The 15,796-nt window shown below is 34.4% G+C and overlaps 1 protein-coding gene across 3 annotated transcripts in view; it reads right to left on the reverse strand.

Moving 5' to 3' along the window:
* Nucleotides 1–15,796, reverse strand: part of LOC140726919 (short transient receptor potential channel 4-like) — a 101,985-nt gene that overhangs the window by 8,386 nt on the left and 77,803 nt on the right. For all 3 annotated transcript variants that reach the window (XM_073043919.1, XM_073043920.1, XM_073043921.1), the window contains 5 exons: nt 13,145–13,481; nt 6,709–6,848; nt 4,506–4,828; nt 1,687–1,882; nt 93–299 (listed from right to left, as the gene is read on the reverse strand). In XM_073043919.1, the coding sequence (XP_072900020.1) occupies nt 93–299; nt 1,687–1,882; nt 4,506–4,828; nt 6,709–6,848; nt 13,145–13,481 (1,203 nt within the window). The remainder of the gene's footprint in view (nt 1–92; nt 300–1,686; nt 1,883–4,505; nt 4,829–6,708; nt 6,849–13,144; nt 13,482–15,796) is intronic.

Genomic DNA, 15,796 nt, shown 5'->3' on the forward strand with positions numbered 1-15,796 from the left:
ATATAAAGCATTTTAATTTGAGGAGGTAAATGAAACTGTTTGCTAAAATATTGACGTCTATAAAATATGCACGAAGAAATTTCATTTCTTACCCCAAGAGACCCAAGACTTTCAGGCTTTCTTCGCTTTTGCTTACAGAAAACTTTGACACATAAATGATTTCTTATCCATGTCAGTAAATACCAAACAGATTTTGGACTTGGAATGATGTTAAAAGGAGTTGGAAGAGTTCCACCTTCTTCAAAATAACTCATCCAAAGTTTTGTTCTTGCAAATTTCCATTCAATATCAGCATGATCCTGTAACATATCAAATCAGATGGTGACATCACTTGTTATTGTTTATGATGTTGTTTAATTTACTGTACTTAGATTCTAGAACCATAAACAAAAGTGAATGGCAATTCCTTTTTGGAGTAATCATTTTCTGAACCATTTCTGTCATTTACTGTATATTAGACCATAAGACATAGGAGCAGAATTAGGCCATTCAGCCCATTGAGTCGGCTCCACCATTCCATCAATAGCTGCTGCTGGATCCTACTCAACCCCATACCCTTGCCTTCTCGCCATAATCTTTGATGACCTGACCAATCAGGAAACTATCAATTTTCACTTTAATATTTTCATGGTCATGGAAATTAAAGGATCCTGTACACTCCCACCATAGGAAACATCCTCTCCACATCCACCTTATCTAGTCCTTTCAACATTCGGTAGGTTTCAATAAGATTTCTTCCACATTCTTCTAAATTCCAGTGAGTACAGGCTCAAAGCTGCCAAACGCTTCTCATATATTAACCCCTTTATTCCTGGAATCATCCTTGTGAACCTCCTCTGGACTCTCTCCAATGACAAAGCATCCTTTCTGAGATAGGGGTCCAAAACTGCTGAGAATACTCCAAATGCGCCCTGACTAGTGACTTATAAAGTCTTGGCATTATTTCCTTGTTTTTATATTCTATTCTCCTTGAAATGAATGCCACATTGCATTTGCCTTCTTTACCACATACTCAGCATGTAAAATAGCCTTCTGGAAGTCTTGCATGAGGACTTCTAAGTCCCTTTGCACCTCCCCATTTCGATAATAGTCTGCACTTTTGTTCCTTTTACCAAAATGAATTAGCATACATTTTCCAAAACTGTATTCCATCTGCCACTTTTTTGCCTGTTCTTCCAATTTGTCTAAGTCCTTCTGAAATTGCATTGCTTCCTCAGCACTATCTACCCCTACAACTATCTTCGTATCATCTGCAGACTTTGCCACAAAGCCATCAATTCCATTAGCTAAATCACTGACATATAATGTGAAAAGTAATAGTCCCAATAATAACTCCTGAAGAACACCACTAGCCACTGGCAGCCAAGCATAAAAGGCCCCCTTTATTCCCACTCGCTGTTAAGATTTCTATAAAGTTTGACAATCTATCTTAAGCCTTTATAATAGCCAAATGTAAGTAATTCCACATCAATTTAAACAGATTGAATTTAAACTTAAAAATAATATAGAAATTGCAATATAGAATCAAATCAGGATACAAACTGAAAAGGCAGATAAATATCCTAATAATTATAAATGGACAAAAGTATTACGTAAGAGTATTGATTTTTTAATCTCTAGCTTTATGACTAGTATGCGAACACATATTTTAATTGATACATTGAAATATATACAGAAAGAACTCACTGCAATAAGCTGATAAGAATTGTTCATCATAGCAATCAACATGTTCAAGAGAACCACTAGAGAAATTATATTGTATGTTCCAAACATAGTGGCTCCAACAAACTCCGTGAATTCATGCCGAGCCTTCACATTGGTCACATATAGATTAATGAGACCAAAGATTGACCAAAACAGTGATTGAAGAGTCTCAAATAACCTGCAAAATTAAAAAAGTGACCATCAAGTTAATTGCTTAAAAGAAGACATTTGGCATATTGCAGCAATTTAAAAATGAGCAAATAAATGAAGTAATTTCAGTTACCAAAACTACTTCAAAAGATCAACCAGTAAGATAGTAGATGGCTGCCTATCAAGTTTGGAATAATTTAGGTAATTAAAGCAACATGAAGTTTCAGTGCCAACGAATGTTTTTATCAGATGCATTCAAATCCACCTTGTTTGGTTAAAAACACATTCATAGATTACACTTCAAAATTAGGCCTTTGTGCATTGTATCCCTGCCTGCTTTTGAAAATGAGCTATCCAACTACTAACACTTTTGTGTTATTTCCCATACTTATCCTTCTTTTGCTTTCAAGTATTTACCCAATCCGCTATTAAAAATTCCTACTGGATTTCTATCCATTGTGAAATAAAACAAATTCTGCTGTCTCCTGTGACCTTTAATACAAATCTCAAGCTCCAAGGTTTTTCTTTTCTGAAGAACAAGTATTGATTCCCATATCCTTGGGTCTCCTGAAAGCAATAATTCAAAACAAAATATGAACTCAGCAACAATAACTCTCTGCACTTCACAGTAGTGGCCATATCGTTCAAATAGAATGACGTTTTCTATGCAGGATTTAATATTTCTAGATAGGCACAGAGAGGGCATTAGGTGTTTTGAAGATCTTTTTATAGATAAGTGCTTTGCAACTTTTGAACAATTGTCTGTAAAGTTTGGCCTACCTAACACTCATTTCTTCAGATATCTCCAAATTAGACATTTTATCAACCCTTTAATACCAAATTCTCTTGAGGTACCCGTTAAAAACATTGTAGATTTATTTCTTCATATGAATCCATTGGGTAAAGTTTTAATTATTACTATTCAAGATATGTTAACGATGTTGAAACAAACCCCCTTTGACAAAATTAAAACTGCCTGGGAGCATGATTTAAATTTTTCTTTGTCTAATGAGGTTTGGGATTCAATTCTCAAGTCAGTTAATTCAACTTCTCTATGTGCTCGCCACTGCCTTTTACAGTTCAAGGTGGTACACAGGGCTCATATGTCTAAAACTGAATTGTCACGGTTCTATCCTGATATTAATCTGTTGTGATAAGTGCAAAGGGGGCGAGGCCTCTCTTATTCATATGTATTGGGCTTGGCCTAGCTTGGAGAAATTATGGAGAGATTTTTTTTAACTTTATCTCACATACTTAATTACTATTTGGAACCTAACCCTCTGATTGCTCTTTTTGGTACTTTGAGAGAAGCTGACATGCATTTAACTCTGACTAAACATCGCACATTGTCTTTCGCCTCTCTTTTGGCCAGACGTGCAGTCCTTCTTAGGTGGAGAGATGCTGCCCCTCCCACCCATGCTCAATGGCTTAGCGATTGATGCATCATCAATAACTTTCTGAGACGTGAGGCGAGATATAGGCTTTTATTGGCTGGAAGAAAGAACAAGCAGCAATTGACCACCATACTACATCCTGGAGACTGAGGACAGGGCTCAGGCCCCAATCGCCTTTATACCGGGGTCTGTGGGAGGAGCCACGGTCAGTGGGAGGAGCCACAGGAGCAGTCAGCGGGGGAGGGGGGGGGAGGCGTGTCCAGACAGGTATATGTAGTTCACCACAGCGATATTATGTCCTGCTTAGACCTTGAAAAGATTCATTATTCACTACTTAATTCAGATATAAAGTTCCAAAAGGTGTAGGGACTTTTTCTTGAATATTTTCATAATGCCCATTTAGATTAAGGGTGCATCCCAGCCCTTTTTTTTGCATTTAAATCCCTTACTTCCAGCTTCTTACGGTTAAGATTTATGGTTTTTTTATTTGTAAGCATATTATAGTTTAGGTAGTAGGCAATATAACTTCTTTTTATAAATACAGCTCTATGGTGATATGGTTCTGATTAACTTTTTTATATATTGTAAGGTTGACTTGGAGTTGGTAGTGGGAGGGTGGGGTGGTAACTAACTTTACACAATTCTACTATGGGTGCTTTGCTTAATTGTTATGAATTATACTTGGATATGTTTGTTTTGCACTGTATATACCTCTTTTTTATTGTTTTTTTTGCTGTTGCATTGTAAAAACTCATAAAAAAATTAAAAAAAACAGAACAATGTTAACAAATCTAAAATTCTCAACTAAGAAAGAAACAAAACTGAAAATAATGTATTTAAATTTATTGAACAATGATGCCACCTCCCCAACACAGCCAGGTAAAAGTAATCCATTTTATTTGACACTTCCATGTTAACAATATATGATGTTAAAAGTAAAGAAAACACGCCATTATTTTCCAAGGACCTCTGCGCAGTCTCCTCAATTCCAAGCTCAATCATAGAAAGGTGCACAGAGAAAACATTTGAATATTTTTTGGGAACTTACTAAGGCCTTAATATAGTTTTCTGCAGTAATTTAGATGAGCTGAAGGTTGAGATCCAGGATTCCACTGGTTGTTCAAAGAATAACATTTGATCCTATTTCCTTACAAAGCATCTTTAATTTCCCCATGCATAGCAGAAACATGGCCACAAACTTGGAAAATTACATCCATAAAGAACACTGTCGTAATTAAAATGAATAAAGGTGCTTACGTTGAAAAGGCATTGTTCTGTTTTTCACACCTTATCCCTTTGCAGCTATTCGGTTCATCTGATGCATTTGTCTCATAGTAAAAGTACAACTGATTCAGTCCATTTGCAAAAGCTAGCAATACCAGACAGTATATGAACAAGAATTTCAGAATATCCAAGAGCATACGTCCAAGAGATATTTGCAGGGGCCCCAGATGAGAGTTAGCGGTGAAAAGTGAGATTAAGCGAAGAGAACTGAAGATATTTGCAATGGCAAATAATGCCTCAGCAACTAAGGTCGGATGCCACATTTCCCAGTCTTCACGTTGGCGTGAACCACTGTACTTTAAACAAAATAACAATGTCAGTAAAAAACATGTATTCACTTTGATTTCCTTATTTCAGGGACTTATTAAAGATTGATTGCAAGGTCCCAAAAATAACATTTTCTATTTTATAAATCATAAAATATTCATACTAAAACACGTTTAAAGAAACGAGTTTTGTCTTGCTTACTTAATGCAATCTAAATATAAAGCCTACCATCCTTAACGTGTATTTGATAACTATTTCAAAATACTTAGAATATAATTATTTTAACTTAATTATTGTTATTTATAAGGATATCAAATACAATGATGAAGCCAATAACTGACTTGTCTTGCTATTTTATTGAGATTTTGGAGTAGACGTTAAGTATAGTAACTGGGTGCTTACAAATACTAGTGTTGTATGGACAGCATTTTTATATATTTTTAAATTCAAAAGATATCTTTATCTATTTGAAAACATAATTGTTACTGCTGTGAAAACTACTGCTTTTACAATTGATCTGGAAATGATGCAGAAGACAATCTTTTCTTCAAACTCCTGGTTAATTATAGGATACTATTTGATTAAAAATGGAAAACAGAATTCAAAACATTTCATAAATGAAGAATTGTAGTTCTGAGAAGTGCAATTCAATGCTTTAATAATAGCTTTTCACATGACCATTTATCCGAGTGCATCTCATTTCAAAATATTATCAACTTTCATCTAAGACAAACTTCCTGGGCTTTTCACAAAACAAATATAGTAAATTGTGAATTACCAATATGTTTGAAAATTTCTAAATATAAAGTTACACTGAAAGATATGCCTTTGAAACTGTTTTAATCAAAACATCAATTTGTAATTTAAAGTACGAATTAAAACACCAATATTATATTAATTTCATTGTAATTAATATTTAGTTCCTTATAATTTTATTTAAGCAATATTAGCTATCAAAGGCTAGATTTTCTAAGTATTTTCTCATGGTAAGATATCTGATTACACTCATATTCCAAGTAGGTAATGAAGAAGCAGTCTTAGTGTGAGAAATGGAGTTTAAAAAATGATATAAAGACTATACTGATCTTGAATATTTAGTTGTAGAATACACTTGGTAAACTATATACTTTATCAATTCATTTTCTCTTTTCTTTTGTCAGAATCTCACTAAAATTCTATCCTGGTATATTGATCCTGGTTTCTTATTGACTATACTTTCAGAGGTTTTGGTGATAATATCTGGGTAAGTCTGCCTACAAATTAGTCTACAGTACTAATCTTACTTTTTAGAACTTGCCTCAAAATGTAATGCCATTGCACAATGAATTTCTGCGGAGGAGTTGAATGTACTAACATTGCCACCTAGTGCTTTTGGAAACACATACTACTGGGATAAATTTCTTATATTTATATATAGTCATATTTTGTATTTCTATTTTTCCGTTTTAACATTTCTATCACTAGCTTCTCTCAAGAACTTTACATTTTTCTGTTACTCTCTTTATCATTCTTTTAGTCTATTTTAACCCTCGTCATCTATTTATTTTATTAGCATCTCATCCTCCAACATGTTACTGGTTGCATTTGTTTTTTTTTCCACTTATTCGATATGCCTCCCTCATTTGTCCTCCACTACGGCTTTTCTCCTCATACTTTTTGAGATACTTTTCACTCTCATGTTTTTTTTCTTCCCTTTTACTCTATTTCACTTCACTTTCTCTTTTGTTTCTGTCTTTTCATAATTGTAGAAAATAAAAAATGAGCAGGACTTTAGTTGTTTGAATATACAAATTTATTTTTGCTGTTTCAAACCATGCACAATTTAATATTCTGACTGAGTTGGAGTTAAATATTTGTCAATAGTATTTTTTCCTCAGTTGAAACCAATAGAGATATGGAAAATAAATACCTTAACAAAAGCAACTATTTTAAGAGAAATTGTTGCTAGGTATAAAGAATTCATCACAAAATCCATTAGATTCCACCAGTCATGTATGTAATCTTGAAGTCCACCATCCCACATTTGCTTTATTTCACCCCAAATGAAACCTGTTATTAAAGAAAGAAGGTACTTCTGAAAATACATCTAGATTTTCTTAAGAATAAAAATATACACAGCAGCAAAATTCTTAAATAAAAACAGCTGTGAATTGCTCCTAACTTAGTCAAACTATATTTTGCCATTTCACATATTTTATTGCCTGAAGTTTCTCAAGTTATAAATTACTGAATGCCTAATTGCAGCAATTCATTAAAAAAACATTTTTCTCATTATGAGGTAGATTTTGATCTTAAACGTTTTAGATTCATCATGCAGAATAAACTGTCTGCCCAATATAAACCTAGTCTGAATTTCACTCCATAGTTTGATGAAATGGAATTCAGCTGGATTGCATAACAGGGCAAACTTTCTGATTTGACAGCTACAGAAGCAAATAAAGTACTTTATATTTTTAAACATGATAAAATATGCAATTTTGAAACCGTTTCATTCCACATGTTTCACAAGCCACAATGTTATTCAAAAATTAATTTTAAACCTGTTATAATAATCATGTTCTATTTTAGGATGGAAACATTCCTCTACAGCCTTGACATGATTTCCAGCAATTTAATCTACATATTAGAGAAAATATGTATTTGTAAATTTAAATATGCCATCAATATTTCTGCATTTTATTTTTAGAAAATAAATGTATTCATTATACATCTACTCTTACAAATAAAATGCTTAGAACCACTTTGGTATCATTTATAATTTAATGACAGTTCATTGAACATTTTGACTAAAAAATACTTCTTAGCAAGTGTAGTCACCATCAGTAACAGAAAGAATAGTTAACTTGCACTTGAGCTTCTATATACATTAATGAGATAATGACTAGATTTCCTTTACTATTGTGGATTGAGAAATAAATGTTGGGCAAGATAATATGGAGAACCTCTCCACCCTTCCAACAATCTTCCATGTGAGAACGAAGTACCCCAGTTTAAAATTTCATTCAGAAGATAATGGGGCAGCATTTCTGTGCTACAATTTTCTGCCTAGATCTCTGGAATAGCTCAGGCGCAAAAGTGCTCCCCTTTACAGCTAACAATAAACCCTAAGCCATCCATTAAATTGATGGATAAATGGCTTTATAGCTCACAGATCCAGTAGAAATTTTGTACATTACTTTGTATCTAACCAAACTGAAGCAATAATGGGTGGCCAGAATATTTTATCTTTTGTTTAGATTCTATGCGATAATGTTGTAAGTAGTAGTATTTATACAATGGGGGTCATTGGCACAAAATAGTGAATATGCTTATAAGCACTGAAGTCAAAGGATGCCAGAATGATTTATATTGTCAAAGAAAAGGAAGAAGTATAGAAATAACTTTGGATAAACTTTGGTTTATAGAAATAACAGCAGGCCTTCTTAAAACATTGGTAGAACTGTGTGTGCAGGTGTGTGTGTGTAAGGGAAGGATGGCAGAGTGAAATAGAAATAGTTAATAAGATAGAGCAAAAATAGGGGGTGTGTTTGAAGATTTTAATGCTCTCAATAACTGCAGTAAGCAAAACTGCTCCCATGATAAAAGAAGCAAATTATTATTATGTGCTTCACAATGTTTTGGATAAGTACATATTTAGTACTGAATAGCCAAGTGATTTAATACCGAGAATAAAGAATCAGATTACAATTTGACAATAAGGACATCTTGTAAATGATGTCCGTAATGTTACTGAATTTGGTGAATGGATTGAGAAAGTGCTAAGGAAATTATAAATTAAAATTTTAAACTTAATAAAAACCTTCAGGCGATGAGAAATATATCCATTAGACTATGAAGTACTGTAAATAGGGAAATCTTCAGATTTTTCAAATGAAAATTTGTTATGATAGAAAACCAGTGCATACCCCTAACAGGTGAAAGTTTCACTTTGTGTAATTAAGCAGCTGTGAAAAACAAATATAAAGCAAAAGAAAAAGCATATGCATATGCAAAGCAATGGAAAATAATAAGTGGTGCAAATAGGAAATGTAAAAATTAATTTAGAAGGGATATCAAAGGTGACAGCAAAATGTTATAATTACTTTCATTGAAAGAGAGTTGTAAATGGGAATGTGAGCCTATGAATAGCAATTGAAGGCAAGACTATGAAAAAAACATGGAAATGGCAAATTTCTTAAATAAGTACCTTGCATCCATTTTCATTGTGAAGGAAGAGGACAAATTACCAGCAGTACAAGAGAACCTAAAAATAAGTCAAGGGAGGAACTTAGTGGATTTTATATCAGTAAGTAAGCAGTACTGTAGAAGATAATGGGATCTGAGATAAATAACACTCCAGGCTGTGTTTTAAAATAGGTGTGATAATTTCAGATTATAGTTTTCAATTATGAGTCCCAATAAAACATTAATTCTGTTTCTCCCTCTGCAAATGTGGTCAGCCTTGATTAGTATTTCCAGTGCTTTCATTTACACATTTTCCAAGGCAGTGTCGATTAAGGATCTCTACTTTGAAATGGGAAACTACGAATGTCAATCCATGTTTAAGGAAGCGATGGAATTGCGAGATAATGACAAACTGATCACATTAAGAGCAGATGAGAGGAAGTTGTAAGGGACTATCAAAAATAGTGTGACTGAACACCCAGACAACGAATTATCGAACAAAATCATCAGAAATTTGTGAAAAGTCTCTATCTGACTGATCCAGCCAAATGCCTTCAAGAGGATGAAGAAAGAGGAATATCAATGGATCTTTTTTGTATGGAATTTCAAAAGGCATTTAAAAAAACCTAGAGATTATTAGTGAAAACAAATGTGCATAGAAGTGGACATAATTTTGTGACATGGATTGGTAATTGGTTGGACAGCAGGAGTTACAGAGTGGGAGTTGGCAGGATATGATATGTGAAGCATCTAGGGATTTGCACTGGAGTACTAGCTTTTCAACATATTTTGCATTGACTTAGATAAAGGAATAAAGAATCATGCTCTCAGATGCAGTTGACACCATGTTTGCAAACATAAGTTGAGTGGACAGGAAGGAAAAACTACAAAAGAGCATTACCATCTATGAAAAAGGGTAATACTTTAGATAATATAAAAAGACAGTTACTATTTATTAAGTATAAAATCTAAGTGTTAAAAATGACACAGTTGGTATTGTGTATGAACACTTCTATTTAGAGATACAGTGCAGAATAGGCCCTTCCAGCCTTTTGAGCCATGCCACCAGGCAACCCACTGATTTAGCCCTACCCTAATCATGAGACAATTTACAATGACCAATTAACCTACTAACTAGTACATCTTTGGACTGTGGAAGGAATCCAGAGTGCCCAGAGGAAACTCATGTGCACAGGGAAAGAATGTACAAAATTGCTCATAGAGGACACTGGAATTGAACTCTAAACTGTGATACCCAGAGCTGTATTAGCATCATGCTAACTGTGGTACTTAATAGAGCAAATACAAATGTTTTAGTTATTTTAATGGTTATACTTATACATTTAAAACATATGGTTTATTGCCTATAAAAAGTGTTAGGCTTTGTGAACTATTCCTAGATGTTTATTATTTTCACAAGTATTCAACATAGCTGGTGCATGCAAGTCAACATCTTAGAAAAGGGAAAAATAGGAATTACCGTAACCCCCAATGAAATAGGATTTAACAGGAATGGATTCCTTGATGAAGCCCATGCCTGAAATGGCTGTAGTCAGTCATATAAGACCTTGCACCTGTTCACTACTGACACAGTAAGCTTTTCCCATATACTTACCTAAGACTGAAGCCAATAGAATTTACACTCTTCCCAAACTCAAGCTCAAAAATTGTTGACAATCCTGAATATCAACATCCATAATCTCACCTCCCAGTCTGCTAATCCAGTATGTCTTTCCAGAGTCAAATCCTTCCCGCCCTTTCTCACTTACTACCTTGATCTTTCTCCATTATCCTTCCCCTTTATCATGGTATACTTATAAACCATCTTTCTTTCTAGGATTCTCAACTCCTGATTCATTAATTTGAGTGTCAGCTGTAATAATGAACAAGTAATCTGATATTTGCTTTCTGTTCATAATTGGGTATCCTCTGCGCCGGCTCCACATCAACAGGGCCAAAGATCCAAAAACTGGATGCATCTTGCTCCTTGCCACATAGAAGAAGGAGCTACCAAATGGAGACCACCAAATTTCTAGACTGGTATTTTCAAAGAGCTCAGTTTAACAACTGTTGAATGACATAAATACTGAAAATATGCACATGGTGGAACAGAAAGGTAAAATGTACAGTGTGACTCCAATCAATCACCAACATTTCAAGTAATTTACCTCATCAATAAATAAATAAAACAATTTAACTTATTTAGGTCCACATATAATCCTAAACTCTCAGGCAGCCCTCATTTCTATTATTTGACTATTTTGTAAAGTATACTGATAAATAATGTTCTGCTGGTCCAGTGAGGTTGAAATTTCCATTCTATGGTCATGGAATTAACCTCCTCCTACTATGCAGTGTTATGTGGAATGATTAGAGATTCTGGTATTTACAAACAAGGGAAACCAATACCTTGTGTAATTCTGCTTTAGTATACTTTCATCTATTTTATTTACAGTTACAGTGCAGAACAGGCCCTTCCAGCTCCCTGAGCCACATGGCCCACCTATTTAACCCTAGTCTAATCACAAGACAATTTGCAATAACCAATTAATCTAATAACCGGTACATCTTTGGACTGTGAAACTGGAGCACTCAGAGGAAACCCATGCAGTCATGGGGACGTACCAACTCCTTACAGAGGTCGCCGGAATTGAACTCTAAATTCTGATGCCCCAAGATGTAATAGCATTGCACTAACTGCTCCGTTTCTGTGACATCCTATACTATGAGGAATCATTCTTCTAGTATGTATATAGTTATTTTGGAAGGGTATTTCACAACCATGTGCATCAGACCACAACCAAATTCTGTAATTATGCAATTCACGTGTTGAAACTTTCCAACAAGTGTCATAGGATGGTGATTAAGACAAAGAATCTTCCATGGTATTCCCTCCACACGCTCTTCAACCAAAATCAAATTCAAGGCCCTATCTATGACAATTCAGTATAGAACTCTAACTGGACATGGAACATAGTGAATTTTATAATATAGCTTCTTTACATTTTCTCATTGAGATAGTTGCATTGAGATCTGTTGTTCCATATTTCATGCAACAAACTATTTGCTGAAGGAACTCAGTAGGTCAAACTACAGTTGTGGGAGGAAAGGAACTTTTCACATTGCTGATTGAAACCCTGAATCAGGACTGAGAATAAAGATACAAGATAGTCAGTATAAAGAGGAGAGCCAAAGGATGGTGAATCTGTGGAATTCATTGCCACAGGTAGCTGAGGAGGCTCAGCCACTACATATATTTAAAGGGGAAGTTGATTTCTTGATTAGTAATGACATCAAAGGTTATAGGACGAAGGCAGTGGATTGGGGTTGAGGAGCCGTGATTGGCAGAACAAACTCAATGGCCTAATTCTTATGGAAAAGGGGAGTAGTGAAGCAAAAGTCTGAGGTGACTGGTGGATTGAAGGAAGGTGGAGGATGTCAGGGGAGGTAAGGGGGAGGTGGTGGAATGGCATATGAATGAGAGAAATAGAGACAAAAAATTGAAAGGAATGTGAAGGTCGGAGACAACTGTTTGAGATAAGCATGAACACAAAAAGCTATCGGTACTGGAATCTGAAATGTAAATGGATATTAACCAGAGAATAGGCGAATAACAGATGGAACCAGATAGATAAGAGATGGGGAGCCTATGGGTGAGCAGTGTAGTAAGTGGATGAAACCAAGAGCGGAGGGGTGGGGTTTTAGGGAGGGGGACAAAAATGGGAAGAACCAGAAGAAGACCCACCCACCACCAACTGGTTCCAGTTCCATCTGCTGCTTGACCTATTGAGTTCATCCACCAGACTGTTTGTTGCTCTAGATTCCAGCATCTGCAGTCCTTTTTGTCTCCTGTGATTCTATATTTCAATTTGATTTAAAATTTTGATTAAGATACAAATTGGCTCTTTTGTTCAGTTAAACACCAGTTTAAGAAAAATGCAGTTGACATTTCTTTCAATGTACAGAAAGAAACATGATGTAATTTTAAAGTTTACATATTTTAGCACTTGAAATGTTTTCAAATTGTTTTAGCAACTAATTTGTATTTCCAGTAATGAATTTGAGTTTATTTCATTAAAACTATAATTTAAAAAATCACTATTATATACACAATAATAACAGTTAAGCTATTATTTCAACACATTTAAGATAATGTTTACATATATACACAAATAAATTACCTAGTACCCAAGGCAGTATCATCCATTCAACAATAGTCGGTGGAGGACCTTGCATATTTAAATCTGTTCGATCAATGTGTTGAGAAGCCAGTAATAGCAGAAAAAGAAAGGTCAAGTATGATGCTGTATGGCAGATAAACTTAATAAATGGTTTTCTAATAAAAAGGCCTAATGTGCTTTTTGGTGCTATTAAGTAGCACACAGAAAAAATTGGAAATAATAATCCAACACTGATGCAGGTTATGAATTTGACAATCCAATGTCTCCGTCTCCAGCCGGGAAACTCATCATACCAGCGAGAAGCAAGAAGCTGCTGACAGTTTGGCTGAGCAACAAACTAGAAGACAAAAATTATAAATTTAAGAAATGCAGAATGATTTAATGCACAAGAAAAAGAACTGTGAGTGATAAAGTTACGTTCAATGAAAGTACTCACCATTTCCTTCAACCAATATCTATACTAAATGAATACAATTACAAATTTATCATGTAGTTCAGTTTAAAATATAGATTTGCTATCTTTAAGGTGAGATACTAAGCATTCCATTAGTATTTTATTCCATTAGTATTAGTATTAGGTGCTCACAGTGCCACTTTTACCAAATATCCATTAACAAGTAACTTATATTAATGCATTATATAAAGTGGTGCTTTCTTACACCACAGCTTCAAAGTGTAGAGCAAGGTGAATTTTGTCTTCCAAAACAATTCTTCTTCATTGAATAGTTGGCATCAGCCAAAGGGATAACAGTATGTCAGTGCGCAGAAGCTGCCTGACCTATCTGGTATTTCAAGCATAGGCAGTTTTTCTTGGTTTTCATATGCAAATATGATTATTTTTTATCATTTGTAAGTAGTAACAAACTAACATCAAAAAGAGGGGAAAACCTGCATTTCTGCCGAAGGGTTTCGGCCCCAGAAATGTCGACTATACTCTTTTCCTAGATGCTGCCTGGTTTTCTGGTTTCCTCCAGTACTTTGAGTGTGTTGCTCAGATTTCCAGCATCAGCACATTTTCTCTTGTTTATAAAAAAAACTGCATTTGATGGAATCTTAAATCCCACACAAAACATTAACACTCTTCTTCTTTCCACAGATGCTATCTGGTCTACTTTGCATTTTCAGCACTTTCTGTCATAATTTTGTATATAACACTGTTCTGATTAGCACCTTCAGTAATTACACAGACTAAGAGATGACCAAGACAATGTCTGCTATATATTGGCTATACTGGAGTGCATCAAATACATGCCGTTAGATGCATTGCTGAGACCCAATTTTGCAACACTTCATCAAATCAATCGATGGTGATGTCTAGACTATGGAGGTTTCCAATATAAAAGACAATACAAAGCTTTCAACATCAATACTTCTCAATTACTCTGGACTTCTAGGACTTTGCTTTCTGTGTACTACCTTCTGAGAATCTTTATATTCCCTGGTTCTCTCTCTGACTAGTATACAATGGTTAAAATAGAATCACTTGGTTAAGAACCCTTTCCAGGTCAGCAACTATTTTCTCCTAAGTATCTGTTTCTATGTTGTTGCTTGTGCTGTAACATGCCAAGATGGATAAGGTAACATCTTGGTTTCCTTAAACAAAGTTCAAATTCAGTCCAAATGAAAACTAATCTTATTGTAGATAGAGTAATCTTTCATTATTAATGCACTCAATAAAATCTTAGGCCAATTGACTCTAATTTTAGATTGGCAGAGTGAGTAAATTATTCAAAACAATTTCTGAGTACTGAAAATGCTTAATTAAAACTTAATAAGTTAGAAATCCTTTAGTGTTTGTGGGAATGCAGATATATTAAAGCATCACATTGTCTTACAGCAATAGTGATGGTAGGGTGCGGAAAGAAACCATGAACCAATTTTGTGCACAGCTGCAAAGCACCAAAAATCAGTGATAGATAAGACCCACAGTGCCCTGCCTGATGAAACACTTCTTGTTCATTCACACAAGCATAAGAGGCTTTTTTCTCTGATAATGTTACCAATGCTAGTTTCACTGTGCACATGTAATAACGCTTCAAAATAAATATAACACGGAAATCAGCAACATAGAAAAAATGTAACCAAATTAACTAAATTAACCATTGGTTGAAACAACTTTATTGTTGCTTCCACTGAAGAGCTTTTATAGATTTGGCTCCAATTGCTATTTGCTCCAGATAGTCTGTTCCAATGATTTCAATGTGCGCAACTTGACATTTGCAACAAATGGGATACAGAATTTTCAGTTTTAATTTGATGAGATAATTCCAGAGTTCTAAGTTATGATACAATTCAACAGAGGGTGACATTTTTAATATATAAAGTAATAAGTCAGCATTAATGGTGATAACTGCAATTATGCTAGCTCATTTTCAAATCAACACTGACCCAATAAACAATGGTCCATTCTCAGTTCTGTATTCAGTGACTGAACTGTAAAAATGCTGTATAGATCTCTTCATGGAAAAATACACATACTTACAACTACCTAAGGAAATTGTAATAAAAGTTATCATTTTGTGTTGTAATATCACTCTGATTACATTAATTACACCAAAATAAAAGTAATATCCTGTTTAAAATGAACTACCGTTATCATTCATTTGTCCTTTTTCCTAAACAATGCTAAAATGTTATTTGTGAAGCTGGAAA

The sequence above is a fragment of the Hemitrygon akajei genome, chromosome 4 (assembly GCF_048418815.1).
Source record: "Hemitrygon akajei chromosome 4, sHemAka1.3, whole genome shotgun sequence".
Taxonomy (NCBI): Eukaryota; Metazoa; Chordata; class Chondrichthyes; order Myliobatiformes; family Dasyatidae; genus Hemitrygon; species Hemitrygon akajei.